The sequence below is a fragment of the Mesocricetus auratus genome, unplaced genomic scaffold (genome assembly GCF_017639785.1).
Source record: "Mesocricetus auratus isolate SY011 unplaced genomic scaffold, BCM_Maur_2.0 Super-Scaffold_100013, whole genome shotgun sequence".
Lineage (NCBI taxonomy): Eukaryota > Metazoa > Chordata > Mammalia > Rodentia > Cricetidae > Mesocricetus > Mesocricetus auratus.
This window is the reverse complement of record NW_024429196.1, coordinates 52065159-52088090: the sequence shown is the minus strand read 5'-3', so window position 1 is coordinate 52088090 and position 22932 is coordinate 52065159. Positions and strand designations below refer to the sequence as shown.

At 41.8% G+C, this 22932-nt stretch overlaps 1 protein-coding gene across 3 annotated transcripts in view; it reads right to left on the bottom strand.

Moving 5' to 3' along the window:
* The window catches only part of Mboat1 (membrane bound O-acyltransferase domain containing 1), a 103829-nt gene that overhangs the window by 28599 nt on the left and 52298 nt on the right, over positions 1-22932 (bottom strand). For all 3 annotated transcript variants that reach the window (XM_021225034.2, XM_021225035.2, XM_021225036.2), the window contains 4 exons: positions 21018-21163; positions 20013-20090; positions 12158-12253; positions 651-706 (listed from right to left, as the gene is read on the bottom strand). In XM_021225034.2, coding sequence (XP_021080693.1) covers positions 651-706; positions 12158-12253; positions 20013-20090; positions 21018-21163 — 376 coding nt within the window. The remainder of the gene's footprint in view (positions 1-650; positions 707-12157; positions 12254-20012; positions 20091-21017; positions 21164-22932) is intronic.

The following is a 22932-nucleotide window of genomic DNA, read 5'->3' as shown; positions in this document are numbered from 1 at the left end:
GCAAACTCACAGGTTGAGGGGAGGGCACCTGCCCACTGCCTATCTTAACCCTGTAATGCAGTCTTCCACCTGGCTGAAAGTCTTCCTCCCTTCCCTAGAAAGTCACTCTAGTGATGTAAACCATATGTTCTGACCATTGTTAGGAAGAACCTAAGTGAAGAAAGGGTTCAGTTCCTCCTTTCCCAGCTTTTTATAGGTCAAACTAATCTCATCAGATGATTTTTCCAGGCACACATCTTCCCCAGGGGGCTAAAAACCCCCTAAAAACTGATTAAACAGCCAATGCTGTTAAATTTTTTATTGCCCTCTAAGTTTTTCAGAGATGAAATCAAAGCTAAAAGGAAGCCTTTGTCTTAATAAATTTGGAAAAGGTCAGAGGGCATCATGAATTAACTTTAAAATGTAAACAGAAACCTCACTGCTCTTGGAGCAAACATTTAGCAAATGTTCGGACTGTGGATTCAATAAAGCAACAGGCAGTGAAGGCTGGGAAAGTAGAAGGGTGTGACTATGGAGACCTGGAAACTTTGAACAAGAGAGAGCAAGGCCTGCCAGCACTCATGGAAGCTTGAACTGTGTGTGAAATACACACTGGGGAGTACCGGACACCTGGATGGCTCTCAGAACCCAAAGGAAGATTGTTTTCTCACCATCGTGAATTTGAAAAGCCAAGGTTGTGATCTTCTGAGTGATAATCATCAGAGGCCTAGAAAGAGGACAGAAAATGGAAACTGGTTCAAAAAGAGAAAAGAAAAGAAACTTCTATTTCTTCGCATGGTGGTTTTCACCTTGAAGTTTACTAAATCAAATCCAGAAACAATGATCCTAAAATATTCATTTTTTAAATCCCCTTTGCAATTTGCTTTGTATATATAGACACAACAGTACTTGCTGTGGAACTCTGTCCTCTGGTGTTGATATTGCCTATGTGAACGGAGGCAGTCTGGGACAGCCTACATGGCACCTTCACATGACCAGGTCAATAAACATTGCATTGTGAAAATGGGTGAGAGAGGGCCAAGAGAATGGAATGTTCTCTTCCATGTTTCTAGACTAAGAGCTAGCCCATATAGTTAGATGGATGGTTGACCAGACCATTTCTGTTTGTATAAGTGCACTCTGGGCTGTTCAAATAATGACAAATTGCCCAATGATACACTTCTCAAATCATACTCGCAATGTTAAGAGATGTAGCACCATTATTGGCTTCCTAATCCATGTCTGCTGCATTCTGCTTTGCTCTGCTAAAGGCAAGTCTGCCATGAACACATAAGATATATTTGTAGAATACAGCTGTTGAAAAAATAAGCAGTTAGTTAAAAAAATAACAGCAACCTTAAATTGGTAAAGCTAGACACTGTGGTGAGACCTTTCCGAGCAGATATGAACAAACTTCTACTCTTCTACGCACCAATGAGAGACAAAAGAAAAGAATTTATCCACTCAAGTCTAGCTTGGGGAACCACTGTGTTTAACTAATGTTACTCACAGATGCATAGGTGAAGAGTTACCAATAGGAAGATGAGCAACTTCTGGGCAGCTACTGTACTGGAGAGGATTCTGCCTCCATCTCCCCTGGCAAATACTGACTTCTTGCACACCCTTGAAGAAGGATGAGACCCCATGGGCTTGTGAAGAACCTCACACACTTTGTTAGTGGGCCTGATCACATGAGGGACTTGTGGGAGTTAATTGCAACTAACCTATTTTAAAACAGCAACATGCTCAGAAGACAAGAGTCTCACAATAGCCCAAAATCAAAACTTACCTGAAAAACAACACTCATGACAAAAATCTGGGATAGTTGGTTAAGGTCAAGAATCATCATTTTAACTTTAGCTGCATATTACATGCCTGTAATCCCATCACTCAGGGAGCTAAGGCAGGAAGGTCGAGAGTTAGGGAATAACCTGGGTTACCTAGAGAGACACCCCCCTCTCTCTCTCTCACACACACACACACACAGAGAGAGAGAGAGAGAGAGAGAGAGAGAGAGAGAGAGAGAGAATGCTTCAAAGTAAAGAAAGTAGAAAGATGAATGAAAATATTTGTAAATCATATATTTTATAGGAGACAGTTCAATTTAAAAAAAGTCACAGAATCTCAGTAACTTCTGTGTGTGTGTGTGTGTGTCTGTAAATTGAAAAGAAGCACGTGAAAAGATGGCTGTTAGTAATTAGCAGTCACAGAAATTCAAGTGGGAACCACAGAGAGGTACCATTTCCAAGCACTAGTATAGCTGTAATCAAAATGATAGACAATGACAAGTGCTTACATGAATGTAGAGAAATCAGCACCCTTATACATTACTAGTGAGAGTATGTGATGGTTAATTTTGATCATCAACCTGATTTGATTAAGAAACACATAGGAAATTAATGAAGCACACTTTCGGCTGTGTCTGTGAGTGCATTTCAAGAGGTTTAACTGAAGAGGGAAGATTCACCCTAAATGCAGATAGCGCTATAACATGGACTAGAGCACCAGACTAAATAAAAAGGAGAATGGAGCAGGAGAGATGCTCACAAAAATAACGACTCTTGGAAGTCTTCCTACATCTCACAGAACAGGTGACAATACCTACAGCCAACAAGAAGGTAACAAAGTCAGTCACTGTAGGGCAGCAAGTCATGCCATGATCTTTTATGTTGAAAAATAATTGAACACCATGGTTTTAGTCCTCAAAATAAGGGCTACGTCAGAGCTTCTAGAAGACCAACTTGGTCATACAGATCCATGTATCTTTGTAGCTCACACTCTTGATGTTCAACAAGACCTCTGACCCAGAATATACAACAAAGACTGAGAGCTATTTTTCTTAAAAGAGGCTCGCTATATATAGGCATGACATTCATGGTAGTTTCTAAATATGGCTTTCAAAGCATCAGAGTTTTCTTTCCAAAGCCTTTCTGTCTTCCTTTGTTTTATTCTGGCAGCCTGGAAATGCTAAGAATCAGGTTTCCTTTGCAAATCCTAGCATATATTTTTAAATGTGTGCCACATTCTGTAGTGACCATTGTATTTGCAAACCATGTAAAGCTCTGCAGTCAACTTAACCCATGCCTTTGAGGTAGGGTCTGAACACATACATACTAATAAAGCGATAAAATATTGTAGAATTAACCTAGAATTCCATCTCTGTAAAAATAATATTTTTCACTTACCAAGGATTACATTAAATGTACCCTACTGCATAAACATTAAGTAGTCTAATATGCACAAACATCTCCCTCCCTCCTTACCTTCTTCCCTCTTTTTTTCTCTCTCAGTACCAGGGATTAAACCCAGGGTCACGCGTATGCTGGAGAAGCATTCTGTCACTGAGCTATATCCTCAGTCCTTTCTTCAGAGTTTCACTTAGTTGTCCAGGTTTGCTCTGAACTACTATGAAGTCCAGGCAGGTCTTGAATCGATGACTCTCTCTTGCCTCAGCCTCCTGAGCAACTAGAATTATAGGTCTGTGCCACTAGGCCTGGCTTAAATGTGTGTCACATTAAATACCCCATATACCCTCATCAGTTTCTTCCCAGTATGGGAGAAGGAAAAAATGTCTCACCCAAGAAGTCTCCCGTACCTGTTTCCATTTGAGTTATTGACCTCTCAAAGGAAGCAGACTATGCAGTTTGCACTACTGGATTGCTCAGTCAAGTCAACAAACACGAATTAGCATGAAGTCTCTACCACTGGAATACGCAAAAAACCATACTGTTGCCAGGCCTTAGTGGAGATGTCATTTTCAGGGGGAAAAACAGCAGCAGCAGCTGTGTGCTAAATGCTATCCAGCAATAGGTATACGTAATAATCTTGTAGTTATCTATTGTGTACTCTCAACAGGTATTGCTTCTATCTGAAATATCCAAAGAAGTTACTAAGGATTTATGCAAAAAGGAACAGCTTAGGGATGAAGATATGGCTCAGCAGGTAAAGTACTTTCTGTGTGAGCCCAAAAACCAGAATTTGGATCCCCAACACCAAAGTGAATGCTAGGTGTGTGTGGTGGCCTGCCTGAAACACCAGTACTTGGGAGGCAGAAAGGGAGCTCTGGAGCAAGCTGATTAGCCATGATAGCCAAATAGAAAAGCTTTTGGTTCACATAAAAGATCCTGTCTCAATATATAAGGCGGAAATGATCAAGAAAGACATCCTCAACCTCTGGGCTCAATATACATGCACTCAGTTGTGTACATCCATCTTCATACACATGTGCACCCACATCCTTACACATGCCTGCATACTACACACAAGAAAGTAAACAACTCACATATGCAGTCAGTCATGTGTTTCTAAAATATTCAAAACCCACAAGTCAGAGCCAGAACCTGTCCACCGAGAGGAAAAGTGGTTCTGAACCCTGAAGTCTAGAATCTGCAAGCATGATGACAGGGTAGCACCAAACTGTCCCTCACAGAGCCACCCACACCCGCCACTCTTTAGTTATGACTGCCTCTAAGTGTGAACTAAGATATACTGAATATAAACAGAGGTCCTATAAGAGGCTTGGGAATTGAATCCTTAGAGGCCTCAACTTAAAAATGTAAGTCCCACACATACTGTATTTCAATCAGATGAAACAGTCTAAGGTATATCTATTGGCTTATGATTGGCATCCATGCTCACTTTTGCCCAAAATTCGAAGCTCAGTATACAAGATGTGGTGGCTAATCTTGTCAACTGACAGGATCTAGGATCACCTGTAAGACAAACCTCTGGGAACATCTGTGAGGGGTTCTGAAAATTAGGCTAGCCTCTGGGAGCACATGTGAAGGTTTTTTCTAGATGAGGCTAGCCTCTGGAAACATCTGTGAGGGGTTCTGTAGATGAGGCTAGCCTCTGGGAACACCTGTGGGGGGCTGCCCTGAACATACAGTATGAGCAGAGAAAGAACAGGAAGAGATACACAGATGGTTCCCTCATGCAGCAGAAGCCCATCCTCAGCACAGAGAACATCCTATGTTCACACATCCTCATCAATTTCATGCTGTGCCCTTGGACCTGTGGAGCCTCAGAAATCCAGGGGAGAGGCCAGCGTGGGGAGTGGGGCCATATACCCTTGTGCCATTGTTTCTCCCATGATTGAAACAATAATGAATAAAATCATACTTTGTCTTCTTGAATTTAAGATTATTCATCGAATTTGGACAAAGAAATATAAGTGGAAAAATAGAAATATAAGGGCAGAAATGAAGTAAGGAAAAACAGGCAGGTGAATATAAGTTTGGACAAAAAGATAAAACAATGACAATCCCCAGCCACCATCACACACACACTCTCTCTCTCTCTCTCTCACACACACACACACACTCACACACACACACACATACACACACACACTCACACACACACACACACACACACACACACAGCTCTTTTCAAAGCGTTAGGCTCTATTCTTTGGCACAGACCAAGAACACAGACACTACTTCCCATTTCAACAGTACACCAGACAAGTGGACATGGTATAACTTTGGTCTTCAGAATTAAACTCCAAGTGACTATGCTGAAGACTGAAAACCTAGCAAGGGCCTGAAGCAAGGGCCAGATGTGGAAAAAAGGCAACTTGAAATCTCTTTGCATATGTCTTCTCTTTCCAAATCACAGGAACCAATTATGTGGTCATTGGGCTGAACATCAGACGGGGTGGCCAGACATTATAAAGCAACAGAGGAAAAAACTGCCCAGGGACAACAAGGCAAAGGCAAATGGCCACCACCAGGAGAGGGACCTAAGTCATAGTTCTAATGTGCACCCATAAGATAGCAAGGAAAACAAATGGTTACTGTTCCAAATGTCAACTATGAATCTCTTTGATCTTGTAGTATGCATTTAAATATATTTAAATAACATTCTAGGAGTTTTCACCATGACACTACTAATAAAAAAATATAAAATCACCAGTAATGGCCCCTCTAGGAGGGGCTGTCTTACATTTTCATTATTTCTTCCCATTCCTTTCCTATAGATATGCACAATCTGAGAAAGAAATGGGATCTCGGCACAGATTCATCTTACAAGCTTTAAAAACATTTCCTCTTCCTCTGCTTTTTCTTTTCTGTTTCTTTTTTTGAGATAGGGTCTCACTCTGTAGCCTACTCTGGCCTCCAACTCAGGACAATCCTCCTGCCTCAACTTCCCAAGTACTGGGACTATAGATGTGACCCATTACACCTACCTTGAAAATCTCATTCTCAATGCAGCATTAATTTAGCTCTTTGATTTAACTGTTAACATTTTTTAGACCATTTAAGAAACTTCCAGTTTTTCATTATTTATGAAAATAGATAAAATTCTTATGAGTAAATTGTTTCCTTGCAGTGACTCAATTCCTATTAAGCCTATTGTAGAATATGAACTTGAAAATTTTCTTTCTTGAAACTTGTAGGAAAACTTCCTTCTAGAAGGGTTATATGTATTTATACTCCCACAAGCAGTGTATGAGAGTTCTCAATCATGTTTTCAAGAACACTTGGTGACCTGAATTGCCAACATGAGGTGAGAAATCATCTGCCTGGATCTGGCCTGCTCTAGAAAAAAAGAAGTCAGAGTTCTGGCTGTCACCCTTGGAAAAAACAACTTCATTTGTACTCTTCTGTGAGTGAAAGAATAAAAATCAATTCACTACAATAAACTTAAAAAATATTAGCGTTATCACAATTGCAAAGCTTCCCCAGGGAGTTGGGGGCATACTCTACTGCAGTGGTTCTCAAGTTTCCTAATGCCATGACCGTTTAGTACAGTTCCTCATGTCATGGTAACCCCAAACATAAAATTATTTGATTGCTGCTTCAAAACTGTAATTTTGCTACTGTTATGACTCATACTGTAAATGCAGGGTATCTGACATCCGACCCCATTGCAACCCACAGGTTAAGAACCACTGGTCTAATGCCTTCTGTAGCCCACATTTACGGAGAAAACAGGAAGGAATTCACAGCTCCTAATACATGTATTGATTTAAATTGCATTAGTAGCATTGAAAAATGCATTTTGTCTGTTTTCTTTACTGGGCCAGCCCATGGAAACCTGATTACTTTTGAATGATAAATAAATTTTCAGGTCCCAGAACAACCCAAAGTTCAAGTGCTTATGTTCTCCCAAATTAAAGACATCCATATATGTTCTGACATAAACACTAATCACATCAGCTCCCACTAAACTCCTGTTTGTGCTTTTACACAAAGGTGAAATAAAGAATGTTAGGCACTAAGATTTGCCCACATGCTCGAAGGACAGACACTCCCACATCAGGCAGCTGTGAGACACCACATTCCACTTTGAAAGAATATTTTATCTCCTAAAGAATATTTTATCTCCTGACAATTCCACTTTGAAAGAATATTTTATCTCCTGACAAAGTCCTAAACACTGCATTGCAGTTGAAAGAAATAGCAAGGTTAAGTCAATTCCATCCCAAAAGAAAGCCTGTGGCTGCTGTATGCTTGTAGTCAGAGTCAGCATTGTGGGCCAGTAAGATGGTTCAGCCAGTAAAGGTGACTACCACCAAGCCTGATGACCTGAGTTCATTCCTCAGGAAGGGGAGAACTGACTCACACAAATTATCCTCTGAACTCCTACAGGGGCGCCAGGCCATGAACACATACACAGATTAAATACATGTAAGATATTTTAATAATTAAAAAGAAATAATAATAATACATTTTTAAAGAATCAACATTGGTGAAGATCCCCTGTAACTGTTATCAATTTATGATTGAAGCCCCTTGTCAATTTCAGGGTGCATGTACCTCTCCAGTTATGATGACTGACTTTAGCCAGGAAGATGGGTTTATGTCCGCCATTTTTATTTTAAAATAAAAAAGAAACAATCCTCCACATAGTGGATACCACAGCCACAAGAAAACTAAGTCACATACAACTTTCAAGTAACAGGCACACCTTCTTTGGATCTGTTCCCTAAACATATCCTTGCAAGCTGACCATTCAGCAGTATTGTGGCTTACCTCCAGAGATTTCTTACAGGAAATTTTTAAAAAGCCAAGAAATAAACACCCCTTGAGGAAATGCACCAAATGCAGAGAGTGGTGAAGATGGGAGCTAATCTGTGCCTTCCCTGATAGCAAACACAGCATCAGCCATGTGGTGCGAGCATGTGACTGCTTTCCCCAAGCGCCCTTGAACTCGCCACGCTGGTGACTTTCCATGATTCTGAATGTACTAAAAATAATGCAGAAGATGCCAGGTGTGTGGCATATACCCATAAATGCAGCATTCATTTGAAAGGCTGAACTGAGAGTTCAAGCCCAGCTTATGCTAAAGAGAAGACACCAGTCTGGAATAAACGAGCAGGACTATGTAGGGTGGGGCGGGGTGGGGCACAGTAGGGTGGGGGCAGGAGAAAGAAGAAAAGGAAAGAGAAAAGGAGAAAACTCTATGGTGTTAGTGAAACAAATGGAGGAGGAGATATAACAAGAACATCCAAGACAGGAACAGTGAGGTGCTCTTACCCCACAGTCAGGAACAAGAGATGTGTGTTGAGCCATCAAAAGATAAAGAATCTTGGAGGCAGAGGCAGGAGGATCTCTGTGAGTTCGAGGCCAGCCTGGTCTACAGAATGAGTTCCAGGACAGTTTCCAAAACAATACAGAGAAACCCTGTCTCAAAAAACCAAAAAAATAAAAGGTAAAGAATCATGAATCAATGTGTATGAGCTGCTTAAAGCTGCTATGACAAGCTGCCACATGCTGGATTTTCTTACAACAAGAAAATTAGAATTCTGTGTTTTAAATTCACGGTCCTAGACAATGACAACAGAGTCCTATGCTAATCACATGCACATGGTGCTGGTCCAGCAAGGTAATCTTCCCCATGCTTCTTCCTGGCTTCTGACAACAATTTTCAACATGGCTGGACTCGGGCTGCACCCTAATTTCTACCCCCATCTTCACATAGCCATTGTCCCTTAGCTGTGCCTTGGGTCTATCCATGCAGATTTCCTACAAAAACCAGTCAGACTGCATCTAAAGCACATACTTTAACCCAGGGTCACCTCAGCTAAACTAATTACATCTGCAAAGACAATGCTTGGAAATGAGGACACAGCCTGAGGCTGGGTGGACATGAGTTTGGGAAGGACAGCCAACCCTGAACACGACACTGGCCAGTGTGAGTTTTCTAAGTAATCTAATATGGTGCACATTCATTCTGCATCTGTACTCACTCCTGTCTGTGTCCTCCATGGCTGCTATACACAGGGCTCGCAGTCTATGCCTGCTGACTAATAAATGAAAGAGCCTTTGATGTAGGAGCAAGGCCTTTCCTTGGAGTGTAAATCCCCTGCACAATGCAGCTCTTGCATAAACTCCACCTGATAGTTCTAGGGTCATTTCCTCTAGCATATAATAAGGGAGGGAAAACAAAACAAAACAAAAACAGTGCTTGCAAAGCAATCTGAGCAAAGAATCCTTGATATCTGGAGTGTTCCCAGCAGCCTCATCCACTCTTAATTCAACAGCCATTATTTTTAATGTACTGAACTTCCTTCAGTGGTTTCCAAAGTCCTCAATCCTATTTCAAACAAATTACTATCTCTTCTTTCATATAATACATCTATATTTACTTATTTACATTTATAGATATACATACACACCTAATGACACATTTATAGGTAAGTGTATATATAATCAGCTTCTATGTAACCTGAGATGGTTAATTTTATGTGCCAACTTGATTGGGTTAAAAGATGTCCAGACAACTGATAAACCTTCCTTTTGGGTATGTGTATGAGGGTATTGGGAACCAGTGGCATGAGTGAAGAATCCCAGTCCTCATGGATGGAGGTGTTCTGCAGTCCACTGCAGGCCTGGATAGGACAAATAGTCAAGACAAATTTAAATTCTTCTAGTTCTGTACTGAAACATGCATCTTCTCCCTTTAGACATCTGAACTTCAGGCTCTTAGGCCTTTGGCTCAGACTTAAGGTTTCTATTGCTGCAACATAATACCATGACCAAAAACAAGTTGGGGAGGAAAGTGTTTATTTGGCTTATATTTCCATATCTGTTCATAAGCAAAAGAAGGCAGGACAGGAGCTCAAACAGAGCAGGAACTGGAGGCAGGAGCTGATGCAGAGTCAGGGTGGATTCTAGCCCATCAGCTAATTCTCTGGAAATGCCCTCATAGACATGTCAAGAAGTGTACCTCACTAATCTCCTAGGTGACTCAAAATATAGTCAGGTTGACAGTGAGTGGCTCTTGACCACCAATCATCATTAATGATCGCAAGCATCATCACTTCCCTAATGGCCATGTCCAGCACAAGCCCCACTGATTCCACACATTTAGTCCAGTCCCAGTTCTTAGCCTTATTTAACATCACTGAACAAACCCTCTTTTAATTCATGTTTTTAAATACCTCATAACTGGTGGCATATCCACGTATTATGATTCATATGAATTTACATATTTCCCACCTTGGAGCAAGACCTGTTCACCAAGGACTCACTGAATGAGAAGCAATCTAGCTAGAGGAGAGAAGTCGGGTTTTCCTGATCTATGCTGGAGAATTCCTATCAGATGGCACGAGTCTCCAGGGACACGACCTTCATTCCACAAGAGTCAAAAGGCTGTGCTTGAACTAATATAAACATATGTATAGAGAGAGGTGTGCGTGCGTGCGTGCGTGCGTGCGTACGTGCGTGCGTGCGTGTGTGTGTGTGTGTGTGTGTGTGTGTGTAGGCTCATGTGCACTTGTGGAGGACAGAGGATAACCTTGGGTGCTCCCTCAGTTGCTATTCTAGTTATTAGAGACAGGGTCTATCATGACCTGGAACTCTCTAAGTAAGCGAGGCTGGCTGACCATTGAGTCCAGGAATCTGCTTGTCTCTGTCTCCCCAGCACTGGAATCACATGTATGTGCCACCATACTTGGTGAACTCTGTTCCTCATGCTTGTAAGTAAGTGCTTTATTTACTGACTGCACTATCTCCTCAGTGCCATGATGTAGAATTAGCAAAGGCCTGAACCAGGGTCAATATGGAGAAGCATGGCCCACCAAGTCACAGGCCACTAGCTATACCAGGGACTTCCCTTGTAGTTGACAAAAGTCAAAAGGATCTGGAAGTGGGATCATGGGCTACCACCTGTTTATCAGCTACAATGTGTTATTAACCACTAAGAGGTTAATGCAGGGGTCATGAGAGATGACTCAGCAGTTAAAATGCTTCCTGCACTTCCAGAGGACCCAAGATCAGTTTCTATAATTCCAGCTCCATCTATAATTCCAGCTCCAAGGATCCAATGTCCTCTTCTGGCTTCCACCAGTGTTTCCATTCAAGTTGCATACATATACATAGACACAAGCACACACACATACACACACACACACACACATACACACACACATACATACACACACACTTTTTAAAATCTTTTAAAGAAATGAAATGCATAAAGGAAGTGTGCTGGAAAGTTTCATGTAAATTTGACACAAGTTAGTCCTCTGAGAGGAGGGAACCTGAATTAAGAAAACACCTCCATAAGATCCAGCTGTAGGGTATTTTCTTAGATAGTGACTGATAGGGGAGGCCCAGTCCATTAAGGGTGTTGCCATCCCTGGGCTCGTGGTCCTGAGTTCTATAAGAAAGCTGAGCAAACCATGGGGAACAAGCCAGTGAGCAACATCCCTCATGGCCTCTGCATCCGAACCTACCTCCAGGTGCCTGCCCTGTTTAAGCTCCTGTCCTGACTTCTTTTGATGATGAACAGTGATTTGGTAGTGTAAGCTAAGCCAAATAAACTCTTTCCTCCCCAACCTGCCTTTTGGTCATGGTGTTTCATCAGAGTAATAAAAACCCTAAGACAGGAAACTGAACATTAGGTTCTGTGGGCCATATCTACTCGACACTGCCATTGTAGTACAAAAGCAGCTACAGAAAAGGCATAATCACATGCCTGTGTTCAAATAAGACTAAAGAAAATGGGAGGGGTGAGGTTCCTGGGTTGTAATCTGTGGCCTTCTTACAATGTATAGAGTTAATAGTTGTACAGAACAAGTAAAATTTTAACCTCCTCATCAGTACAGCATCTCACTGTGATTTAGCTGGTCATGACACTCCTTAATGTGTCCTTGGTGTTTATAGACCCTGAGAGACCTAGTCAAAGTCATCAGTCAAACATGTCCCCCTCCCATGAACATACTCACCCCGAAAAATCTGTAGTGAGAATTCCATAGTGGAAGATGTATATTCGGCTGATGTGGCATATCGTAAGGTAGCCCATTGCTACGAGAAAGGAATACCTGAAACCCAAAACACAGGAACCAGATTAATGCGCATGACACTAAAGTGCTCAATAAACGCTCTCCCTGTCCTCTCTCTCGCCCTCCACAAGTGACTAGTCACAAAGTCATGAATGTCCCAGGTACATCCTAGTTCATCCCATCTCCCCTTTGTGCCCACTCCTCTGAGCCCTTCATCTTTTCTTCCCCAGACTACAGCTTTAACAGCAAAAGGTATCAACTGGAACAGCTTTACAAACTACAAATCCCCGGGTTCTTCCTCTAGCTATTCTGGTTTAATCGGTACCAGGTATACGTGGGCACATTCTTGGACTCATTCTTGGCATACACCATTACAATTATATGATGACCTTCACTAAATACATATCACTACCATATGTACACGATTCCCCCCTACCCACGCCTCAGGCATCCATTACAGCTTATGTGTGAGCAACACCCCTATGTTTTTCAGAGAGATGGGGCACAAACAATATGACATATAAACTAGTAATACACACCTGTGTCATGCACACTGAGAGACATTTACATACATATGTATTCTCATCAACTTGTAATTTTAAATACACATGATAATTTGTGCAATGGAGAGAATGCATGCTCCCAAATGTGTATGTCAAAACCCGAACCTCTGGTGTGATGGTATCAGGTGCTGCGGCTTTTGGGAGATGATTATGTCATAAGGATAGAGCCCTGGCAATTGGGATCAGCACGTTTATAAAAGGGATCCTTCTGTGTCCGTTGTGGTGGCACACAACTGTAATTCCAGCACATGAGGGGTTGAGGCAGGAAGATTTTAAGTTCAAAGTCATCCTCAGGTACACAGGAAATTTGAGGCAAATCTGAGAAAGCCAGGGGAATATCCAGAGAGCTTTCCCATAAAGGACTATAAGAAGACAGATGCTTACCAGAAGTTCCGGCTGGTTAGATGAATCTGGCTTCAACCCTCCAGAGATATGACAGACTAATTTCTGTCTTTATAAGCCACCTAACTAGCCTAGCTAGAGTACTTTGTTGCTAGCCTCAGCAGACTAAGACACTCTGATGAGCTACTATCCCCTTTCTTGACTGTACATTTCATGAAAGCACAAATGTCCCTTAGTGTTTGTTAGCCAAATTCACATACTGTGTGTTAAGTGTACAAATAAGTATGGGAACAGTACTTTAAAATGCCCAATGAACCCAGTGTCAAGTCAAATTAAAACTCCTGACCACAGCATGCAAGGGGAATCCCACTCTCTAAGTTCTCCTCCACCTCTGCAGACTCATCTTCAGCTATGGTCCACGTCCATTTAATGCTCAACTACACTGGCCTGCCCATGGTTCACAACTGCATCTTGTTTTCAGACCAGATGCCTTCCTGTATGCCCTTCCTTTTGCCTGTCACTCCTTCCTCATCCCACAGCTCATCTGAAAACTTCCCAGTTCTCAGGCAAGGCTCAGAGAATGCCACCTCTCTGCTATCACTTGCTCAGACATCCTCCCTGGTTGATCATGATCATCAACCTAACTGCATTTAAAATTGCTGAGGAAATATACTTTTGGATGTATCTGTGAGGGTACTTCCAGAGAAGATTGACTGAAGGGAATGATCAGCCCTCAATGTGGGTGGCCATGCCAACAGGAATAGAGATATAAAGTCTAGGGAGAAAGCAGCATTTGTACACCTACTTCTTTCTTTTCTTTAAACATTTCCTAATTTCATTTTATATGTATGACTGTTTTATCTGTATGTATGGCTGTGTAGTCTCCACAGAGGCCAAAAGAGGGCATCAGATCTCTGGAACTGGCATTACAGGTAGCTGTGAGCCACCATGTGGATGTTGGGTATTGACCTGGGCTCTCTGGAAAAGCAACCAGTACTCTTAACTGCTGAGCCATCTTTCCAGTTCTAGCTGCTTATTTCTGAGCATGTGCAGTTATCACCAGACTCCAACTTCTTCAGCCTTCCGGTGTGGGCTCTGTATACAAGAAGCTCCAGGTTTTAGTGTCTAATCTGACACTTCTGAGATGTCTAAATTCCTACCAGGTTCTCTGTCTGTGTGTGTGTCTGTCTGTCTGTGACTGTCTGTCTGTCTCAGTCTCTACATCTCTGTCTCTGCCTCTCTGTTTCTCTGTCTCTGTCTGTCTCTCTCTCTGTCTCTGTCTGTCTGTCTCTCTCTGTCTCTCTGTCTCTGTGTGTGTGTGTGTGTGTGTGTGTGTCTGTGTGTGTGTGTGTGTATTTAGACAGGGTCTCACCATATAACTTAAACTTTGTAACTAGCTGGCCTGGAACTCACTGTATGTAGACCAGGTTGGCCTGGAACTCACCGAGATCTATTTGCCTCTGCTTCTGCCTTCCAAGTGCTGGGATTAAAGGCATACACCATCATGTCTGAATATATATGCATATTCTACTGGTCTTGCTTCTCTAGAGCATCCTTCCTCTTACACCACCCCTGTTCCCCAAGCCCAACCTAAATCACTGCTCAGTTGTTTATATTCTTCTAGTACAGAACACTAATAAATTACAATTATCCACATGGACATCTGCTTTCCCAACTCACTGGAACCCTAAACATTCCCGTCCTTAGCCTGACATGTGGATTGTGGGTAGGGAGGGCATCATGGCTATTAGAAGAAATTAATACAGTTAGCATTTTATATGTCTCAGGAAACCAACAGATAGAGACATATATCCAAAAGCTGTAACTTCTAATATATGTCATAAGCCAGGGAAGGTGAATATTTTGACATTAAATTGTACTGAGACTCATATGTTCATATTAAAATAACTCATGAATTCTAGGTCAGCCCAGGAAGTAGTAAAGTAAGGACAATAGTCAGGAAGAGAGCATGAAGAGTTCTCTAAAGCATTATACAACATTAGGTTCTCTTTCATCTTACTTATTGCAACTGAAGGGCAATGGCCAGGCATTTGCCTACTGTGCACAAAGACCTGAGGCTGCTACTCAGCATCACCAAAAAGAAGAAAGAAAAACAGTGAGGGTTAAATGGTCTTAACCCAAAAGTTCAAAATCTGAAATGTTCTAAAATAAAAAATACTCAATTAAAAAATAAGAATGAGCGTTATGTCAGTCCTTAAAAAGATTCAGATTGCAAAACATTTGCAATATTAAGGTTTCAGATTCAATATTCACGCCACTGTGGTCTATGCTCATATTCCAAAATCTTAAAGCCTTCAAAACTGGAAACACTTCTTCCCAAAACACTTTCCATAAGGAACAGTCAGCCTCCCTCACCTTCGCACAATCTTCAATCCCTTCTAACCACGAAGGCAGTCGACAAAGCCAATACCTAAGAACACATGCCCTGAGAAACAAGAGCAGCAGGAGAGAACCCTTGCTGCCTCTGGCTTCCCATCCCTTTCTCCAGACAGTTCACAAGCTCAAGGCAGAAGTACAAGGCAGACTTAACAGAAAGCAGAATCTTCTAGAACAAGGTCAACTATAGTCCCACCTGTTTCTTCCCTGACTGACATGGTAAACAGATTCAATCCAGTGGTTGTAATTAAACTGCAGCTGCAAATGACAGGGATAAATACTGAATCCTAACACAACATAGCATTCTTGCCCTGGCTGAACCTGAATTCATGTGTCGTGCAGAGAACATATATTGTGGACACAAAATAATAATAGTTTAAACCCCAGCACTTGTAAAAGCAATCTGTGGTATGAGAAATTGGCTATTTTTGGAAAGAGGAGTGTGGCAGAGATTAGAACAAGACAGTAATGCTCTCTTGTTGACCTGACTGGGTATGTTCTCCCTATAAAAATTCATCAACCTGCATTTACTTACATAAGCAGTCATTACCTCAACTCAAAAAAATAAAGGAACATCTATATCCTACACATTGTTTTAGAAAGACTGTGTTAGCAATAACGAAATCAAATATCAACTGATACACTGACCATTTATGTATTGAGAATAACAGAATACATTATAAAGGAGCTTAGCCTAGGATGTAGCACAAAGCATGGTCTCCAGAATCAATGAACTACATCACCAGTTGTCACACAAGGCCTCCATCCTGGAAGATATGAACCAGATCTGCTTCAGCTGATCCTGGTAGAGCTAGCTGATGCCCATGCTCCCTGCCTACTACTGTGCCTTTGAGATAGAAACAGAGGTGGTACCCTAAGAACTCTCTCAACACATCCTGAGGAACAGTTAGGCCAGAAATAGGTTCCTGGCAGACAGCAAACAACACTACCTCTCCATATCTCTTCTGAGCCACAAGATGGAACTCTCAACACTGGACATGAAAAGGAGAACAGTTTAGATGGGATCATAAGATTATTGTCTTCCCAAATTTGTTCAAGGGGATTGGGAAACTGGCTCAGCAGGCAAGAATGCTTGCTATACAAGCATGAGGACTTGAATTCAAAATCCCAGCACCTGTGTAAAAGACTGGTCATGGCTGTACTTGTCTATAACCCTAGCAGTTGGGGGATGCGGGTGGGAGAGACAGACAGATCCTAGAAGCTTTCTGGACAGCCAGCCTAGACAAAAATCGTGAACTCCCAGTTTCAGTGAGAGACAGTATCTCAAGCCAATGAGGTGTCCATCAACAGAGGAGGACATCAGAACATCTGACATTTTACTCTGATCTCTGCATGCATGCATGCATGGACACACATGCATGTACCACATGCATACACCTACCTACACACATCCATACACATGGGAGGGGTTATTCATAATCATTCAGAAATAATCACACAACTTTCCCATACCTCATATGAGGTGGGGAAAGCTAACCACAGGCAGGCTACCCCACCTGTCCAGATTTCACATTTTCTAGTCTCAGCCTCTTGTTCTTTTCCTCAAACAACTGAGAGGAAAACAACTTTGGGACATAGTTTAAGTTACATGGAGTTCTTCCTTTGGGAACTGGACCACTCCCTACTTCTGCAAACTAGCAACCATTCAAGCAAACAAAAAGAGGAAGAACAAGTTTGGGCATCTTCCAATTTTACTCTCAAAGCAGAGTCTTCTATTACCACAAAATTGTTATGGTGAACATCACTGTCTGTCTGTGAACCGCCCATCTCCACTTAGGTTGATTTTGTCCCATTTCCAGACTCCAGAGTGGAACCTAGAAGCCTAGGCCTGCCATGAAACAAGAGCTCATATAAGTTTTTGGACCCTCTAAAAACCAGAATGTGCCCCAACAGTGTCATGTCAGTGAGAAGAGGAACTGGCAGGTTATCACAGGTAACCAGCAGAGGCCTACTCCTGCCCAGGAAGCTATTTGCGGTTGATAAATAGTGCGAGAAAGAAAACTAGTTTTCTTCCACTACTCACACAGGGCAGGCTGTGTGCTCATGAAAATAGCTGACAAACACAAACTAGAATCCATGAAGTTTGGGGACTTTTTGTTTTCCATTTTGTTTCATGCTTTGGTTGTTTGTTTAAGAGAAAGGATATGAAGTAAGGAGGTAGGAACAGCGATCTGGGAAGAACTGGGAGGGAAGAACATGACCAAAAAGTGTATGAAAATTTTTAGAAATAAAATAAAAACACCAAGGTGACTAAACAGAAAAAAAGGAAAGGAAATGTGCTATAAAACGAAACATGATTACTAATCATTTAATTCCATGGTTCTCAACCTGCGGACCACAACCCCTTCAGGCATCTAAAGACCATTTCAAGGGGGTCACCTAAGACCATCAGAAAACATAGATATTTGCATTATGATTCATAACAGTAGCAAAATTACAGTTATGAAGCAGCAACGAAAATAATTGTATGCTTGGGGTCACCACAACATGAGGAACTGTATTAAAGTCATGGCATTAGGAATGTTGAGAACCAGTGATTTAATTAATGCTCAAAACCATGTGTTAAGAAGGCAAGCAATCTCATTAGCCCCCACTCCACACCCTGACTTTTGTAAGCATTACACATATCATGTAAAGCATTTACCAAACTCATCCTTTTCAAATTAGTAAAACAGACCTCCCAGTTTTCTTCCCGAAGGAACAATACTGTCTTTTCAAGGAGAGCACTGAGGAGAGAGAGCTTAGAAACCACATTTCCACAGCTCATTTGGATACAAAGGTGGAAGACTTTGGAGCTTAAAAGCATGTAAAGAGGCTTTCCTCTGAAAATGAAAATTTTATTGTGACTACAAAATTATATATTGAAAAGTTACATGTCAGTGTTTCTAAGAAGGGTGGTGATGGTCTTACTAATCAAGGGGGCTGTCAGAGGCCAAAAGGGGGGCTTCTCAGAGAAGCCAGGAACAGGGAAGTGCAAGTATTGGTTTTGTTTGTTTGTTTGTTTTGTTGTGTTTGGGGTTTAGTGTTTTTGTTTTTGTTTTTTTGAGACAGGGTTTCTCTGTGTGGCCCTGATTGTCCTGGAACTCTCTTTGAAGATGAGGCTGGCCTCAAAGTCACAGAGATCCTCCTGCCTCTGACTCATGAGTCCTGGGATTAAAGGAATGCACCACCATACTCAGCCTGCAAGTATCTTTTCAAATCGCCCTGGCCATTACTTTCATAAATACTTACTGAGCCTTCACTGTTGCCTGTGCCAGGAATTGTTCTAAATGCTGAAAATGCAACATAAGTAAAAGATAAAAGTCTATATAGTCACAAAACACGCTTGCAGCTGAAGAGATGGCTCAGCAGTTAAGGTTGCTTGCTGCTCTGACAGGGATTGGTTCCCAGCATCCCTATCATGGGGTTCATAACCATCTATAACCCCAGTTCCAGGGGATCCAGTGACCTCCTCAGGCACCTATACCAGGTGGGGGCCATTAACTCACACAGGCACATGCATACATACAAACAAAAATAAAATCTTAAAGATTTACTTTATTTTTAGTTGTGTGTATGTGTGAGTACATGTACATGAATGCAGGTGTCCATGGAAGCCAAAAGCTGGGTTCTCTGAAGCTGGAATTACAGACAGTTGTGAGCCACTGAACTTGATTCCTCTGGAAGAGCAGTATATAACCTTTCTTAACCAGTGAGCCTTCTCTCTAGCCCTCCAAATAAACTGTTTTAATAAAAGAAACTTAAAAAAAACCTATAAGGCTCTAGAGTCCACAAGGCAGAATCAACACTGAATTTTCAGACAGACATTGTAAAACACCCACCGGCAGTCTACCTGCTGATCATGTGATCATACAGACTTCACGGAAGAATTAAACAACTTCTGTGCCTTGAAAGCAAACATCACAGCAAAACTTAGCTTTCTCGTTGAGTAGTTCTCTTGTGTAATATACATATTGACATATTCAAAGTATACAACTAGTGAGTTTGATATATGCACTCAGAAAACTGTACGCAAATCTGAGAATAGACTTTGCCTCACACCTGATCATTTTTGAATGCTTCCTTTCATGACCTTTGCCCCATCTCTTGATACCATCCCACACCATAGATTAGCTTGGGTTTTCTGAAACACAGAATGGGTGGCTCCCTTCATTCAACGCATTAATTTTTAGAAGCAAGCATGCCATGCCATATCTACAGAGTTACTCCTTCCTATAGCTGCATCATACTCTAATGTGGTGGATATCTAAGTTGTGCCCCGATTGAGGCTGCCTGATGAATGCATAAACCTTCTTTCAACTGAATCCCATTTTGCATCCTTTTCCCATAAAGCCCTTTTTAAAGATTCCTATCCTGCCTGTTGTCTGACATCCTGAAGAAGCTCAGACACATCACTCATGGGGAATAAGCAAAACAAATTTCCCCCAGAAGACCACAAATTCCTCCCCACACACTGCTATATCTCAGAATCTTACCTATGAATATTGGATACACTTGCAGTGACCATGACTCCATAGCACATCAACACCAGCACAAAGAGATGCACAGCATACCTTTAAGACACAAGGAAAGGGGAGTATTATTCTACAGAACCAAAACACTGTATCTCAGAAAAGACACTGAGAAACCTGGGCATGGTTTGCAGAAGCAGCCATAGGAATGTCTGGAATCAGTGAGTCAGTGAGGATGTTTACATCTATATTAAATTGAAAACCCAAAAGGAATTGTTTTGGGTGAACTTTTAAGTCTCAAAGTTATTTTCCTAAGTTTCAAAGTACCAGTACCAAAATCCCCTTCTCCATATATATATACCAGGGTTTTTTGTTATTGTTGTTGTTGTTTTAGCACAGTGGTGATTCCAAATCTGCATCCTTTCCCAAAGGTTTGTGGCAGGGTTAGAGCAGTTTCCTGGTACCCTGACCAAACTCACAAATTTCCTTGAAGAAACATTCTAGAAATGTCAGTCTCTAATGCATGCACCCCAAGAAGTGCTACTCCCTAGGTATTTGCCATCTTTGGATGTTAGGAGGCTTCTGTACTAAGATTAACAATCCATCTGTTGTGAGAATGACTCATGTCCCTAATTCCTGCACTTGTAGCCTTTGGACTAACACCATGTCTCCAGCAGCAAGACAAGAAACACACCAACATCTGTAAAGATTAGGGAGGAGTCCCCTCTTGGGAAGAATTAAACCTTATAGCATTCTGTTTGCATGACTCAAAGAGGTCTGTAAAGGTATAGTCTTAAGAAGAAGCAGAAAAACAGCACTGACTTTCAATGGTTAGCCCCTTTGTTGGTTCCTGTCTATAACATGAGTGAAAGTTCCCAGGATAACCCTCCTTAATTCACAATAAGGTATCTACAACATTCACAACCTTCAGTATAGGAGGTATTTTACAATGCCATATATTTCTTATCAAGAATATCATCACAAAGCATCTAAGTGATAAACATTAGAATTTATGTGGTTCATACTCACCAGCCAAAACAAAACACAACGAAATAAATACCCAAAAGGGTGGCCAATGCGTGACGGACCTCGGGGCTGGCTTTGCCAGGATGTAAGTAAATTCTAAACCAGAAAGCAGCAGACAAGGCAAAGAGCTGGCAAGCCACAAAGTTAACCTGTGGAGACAGAGAACAGACATTTTCAGTGCTTTGCTATGTACAATAGGTTTTTGTTTTTTCAGGAGTCTATACCAAGATAACTCTGAAATTCAGATTTTTTCCCACCTCAGTTGAGTGTTTGGAGAAGGGATGAGCAACAGAAGGAGAATGCTGCCTTCACATGGTGTAGTAAACCCAGGGCTGGGACAATGGCTTGGAGGTTAACAATACTTGTTCAGTTCCCAGCACACACACACAGCAGCTCTTAACCATCTAAAACTTCATTTCCAGGGGGTCTGTTGCCCTCTTCTGGCCTCCTTGGGTATCACACATGCATGTCGTGTAAAGACATACATGCAAGCAAAACACTCATACACACAAAAAAAATAAAGATAAATAAGGCCAGGCATTAGTGGCACACGCCTTTAATCCCAGCACTTGGGAGGCAGAGGCAAGCAAATCTCTGTGAGTTCAAGGCTATCCTGGTCTACAAAGTGAGTTCCAGGATAACCACCATAGCAATACAGAGAAATCCTGTCTCAAAAAACTAAGATAAAAAAATGATAAATCCAACAGTCCCTTCTCAAGTCCCTTCAAACCTTCAAATGTTCTCCTTCCCAGACAGTGGTTCTCAACCATCCTGATGCTGTGACCCTTTAATATAGTTCCCCATGCTGTGGTGACCCCAAACCATAGTTATTTTCATTGTTACTTCATAACTGTAATTTTGCTAATGTTATGAATCATAATGTAGATATCTGGTATGCAGGACATCTGATACATGACCCCACAAGTTTTGTGACCCACAGATTGAGAAACACACCCTACGGAGCCAGGAAGTCTATTGACTGGGTCTCCTTTCCTGATCTTCAGCACGTCCCTAAAAGGAAGAGTATATTGTCTGGCACGCCCTCCTGCTGTGGATTAAATGCAGCACACCCCCTGCAAGCTGACGTGTTGGAACTCTTGAGTCCATAACTGCTGATGCTACTTTTTGAAGGTTGCTGTATCATTAGTGGGTGGAGCCCCACTGGAGGAAGTACCTCATGGGGAGGGGGAAGCTCCACTTCCTATCTGCCCTCAGAGTCCTGACTATGGATGCAATGTGACCGTTCTTACCACCATGCCATTTTTCCATGGTGGACTGGATCCCTGAACACCGTGAGCCAGCATACACCCTCTTCTCTAAGCTTTTTCTTATCAGGCATTGGTCACAATAACAAGAATAGTTAACTGATAACACTTTTTTGAAGACTTAAAAGTCCAAGGTTTTGCCAAGGTGGCCGTGAGGTGTTTTCTGACCCGTTTACCTATTTTAAATCAGCACTAAGTAAGAAAACAGACTTTAAGTTCAAGGTGTAACACTGGAGACACAACAGACATTAAATCTCCAGTGTCAACTTCAAGGACCGAAAGGGAGGGAGGGGTGTGTGTGCGTGTGTGTGCGTGCACGCGTGCGCGCGTGCTTATCATACATTTTTTCCTCTCATCCCAGAAACCAGTCTTTAACCAGAGTAGGACACATTTACTCAGGAAAGTGGCCACAGAGAAAGTTGCTCTGCTCTTTCTGTCTGGCCAACTTTAATGACAGACACCACATTCCTTTTGAAACAAGTCTCTGATCTGTCACAGAAGACACTTCTGTAAGGGCTGTGGGCATGACTTAGTGGTAAGGCAATTGTCTTGCATGTGTGTGGTCCTGGACTCGATCCTCAGCCTGAACAATAAGAGGAAAAAGAGGAAAAAACAAAGAGAAGATAAGAAGGTGGATTTTACCTAAAACATTA